Genomic DNA, 2,324 nt, shown 5'->3' on the forward strand with positions numbered 1-2,324 from the left:
CCACCTTTAAGGTTCAGAAATATTATATTTTAAACAAAGCTGTGTTTTCTTAAAATATATCAAGTATAAAAGACGATCTTTTTTGTCTTTAGACAGAATGAGAAAATTATGTATAGAAAAAGGACTAGTTTGTTGAATTGTTTAAAAAAATAATCTAAACTAAATATCTTTATTTCAACCTCACAGTAAAGCCAAAGTTTAACGATCGCAACATGAAGACCTTTGTGGTGGTAAGGTCTGGAAACACAGTCCGTCTGAACATCAACTTTGAGGTATTGTGCTGGAAGTTTTCTTCCCAATGGGATGACTGTACAATCAACAAATCAACAAATGTAATATCTTTCTTTATCTTTACAGGCCTGTCCCCTGCCAGAAATTACTTGGCAAAAAGATGGTATTCCAGTGCCCAAACATGTAACTATTACCAACTCTGATAAAGGCTCTCAGCTATGGATCCCCACATCTGATCGGCCCGACAGTGGCATCTACACCATAACTGTCAAAAACATTGTCGGCCAAGCAAGCTTCAATGTTGAAATCAGAGTTACAGGTAAACTTATGTGCGCACTCCACAAACTACAGTTCAGGATAATACAAAAACAGTGACAATACAGACACTGAATGCATGCTTTGTCATGGCTTCCTTCTATGTTCCCTTCAAACGTTTAACACAATATACAGTTGACCCAATAAACCCCAGTTGGAATAATCAAATCCAAGTGTAAAATGCAAACAGACTAACAGCAATGAGAAACTGAACTCGATGCAGATTGTTTGTATGTACTGCTTGTGAATATAAATATACACTTTTGTAACTTGGACCTCTGTATTTGTGTGCCTCTAAATTTGGTTTTAGATGATCCCAAGCCCCCAGGTCCTGTGGAGCTGGATCAGAACATCCCAGGAACAGTGACCCTGTCCTGGACTCCCTCTCCAGATGAGAAGAGAGATGACAGACTACACTACATGGTAGCTAAGAAGGACTCCTTCAAACGCAGTTGGAGGACAGTCGCAGATAACCTCTTCAACAATAAATGCACAGTAGTCAATATTTTGTCTGGACGGGAGTATCACTTCAGGGTGTTTGCTAAAAATGACATTGGTCCTTCACCACCTTCTGAATCCCCTGTTTTTGGAACCATAAAGGAAAAAGGTGTGTGCCTCTGATTCAATCACAAAAACATTGGAATTCATTCTCATTATCCTGTGTACACAATGCTGAATTTTGGTTCTTATTCTTAAGATTAGGTTCCTGCAAAATCCAGCGCATTTTGTAATAGGTTTAGAGGACTAAGAAAATAGCGGGAAAAAAAATGCTCAAAATCGAAGCAACACAGACCGATACTGTTTATTTCTACTTCTAGTCACTTCTACTTGATGCAGATAAAGAGAACCAATGGCAGGACGATTAAAAAGCATAGACACATAGGGGATATAGATTACAGCAAAGTTATAATGTAAACATTAGAAGAAATGTTCAATATGATGGTTAAGGGAGAAATCTTTAAAAGAGAATATATCTTCTCAAGATATAGGATTATAATAATCTAAAAGTGTCAACTTGATACATTTCTTGTGTTTCAGGAAAGTTCAAAGTAGACATGCCAGAGAGAAAATCTTTGGATTTCCAGTCCCCTCCATCGTTCATTGTTCCACTAAAGAGGCGTACAACTCCACAGGGTTATGAGTGCTACATGAGCTGTGCAGTTAAGGGGGATCCAGCTCCACGTGTGACATGGTACCGCAACGATATGAGCCTGAACACAAACACCAACTACCACATCACAAATGTTTGTGGCGTCTGCTCCCTGCTCATACTACGGGTGGGGCCCAAAGACAACGGGGAATACAAAGTGGTCATTGAGAACAAACTGGGGACAGCCGAGTGCTCAATGATGCTGAATGTCAGAGGTATTTACACTTAATTCAAGTTTGAGAATGTAACCGTTTTTCATAAAGAGACTGATGATAGATTTGAGAATACAGTACGATAATAAAACAAAGTTATACCACCAATGTTTTTCTTTACAGAGTGAAGAAGAACTTCAGCTGCTGGACAGAAGCTAGACGAGCAGAAGTCTTAACATGTTTTAAATCAATTAAATTAAATAAAACTAAATGTAACTACAGATTGAATACATTTTAAGTTAATCTATCTCCCACCTTTGTGAAACACAAATATAAAAAAAACAAGCTTGAGAAAACATGAATTGTGCCTTTTGGAAGAATGTCACACGTTGTGCTTTGTAGAGATATTAAACTATCATGCTATTATTTACTTGATGAAGTCAGACACACTGTAATAGTAGTAGTCCTATTGGGCA

At 37.8% G+C, this 2,324-nt stretch overlaps 1 protein-coding gene across 1 annotated transcript; it reads left to right on the forward strand.

Moving 5' to 3' along the window:
- Positions 1-212: 212 nt before the first annotated feature.
- On the forward strand, positions 213-2,108 carry LOC104958995 (immunoglobulin-like and fibronectin type III domain-containing protein 1). Its single transcript, XM_010786840.1, has 5 exons — positions 213-272; positions 358-550; positions 857-1,153; positions 1,585-1,911; positions 2,032-2,108. Exons 1-5 carry the CDS (start codon positions 213-215, stop codon positions 2,034-2,036), a joined length of 882 nt encoding a protein of 293 aa, XP_010785142.1. The 3' UTR covers positions 2,037-2,108.
- The last annotated feature ends 216 nt before the right edge of the window (positions 2,109-2,324 follow it).

This window comes from Notothenia coriiceps, unplaced genomic scaffold (genome assembly GCF_000735185.1).
Source record: "Notothenia coriiceps isolate Sejong01 unplaced genomic scaffold, NC01 NC01_scaffold00029637, whole genome shotgun sequence".
Lineage (NCBI taxonomy): Eukaryota > Metazoa > Chordata > Actinopteri > Perciformes > Nototheniidae > Notothenia > Notothenia coriiceps.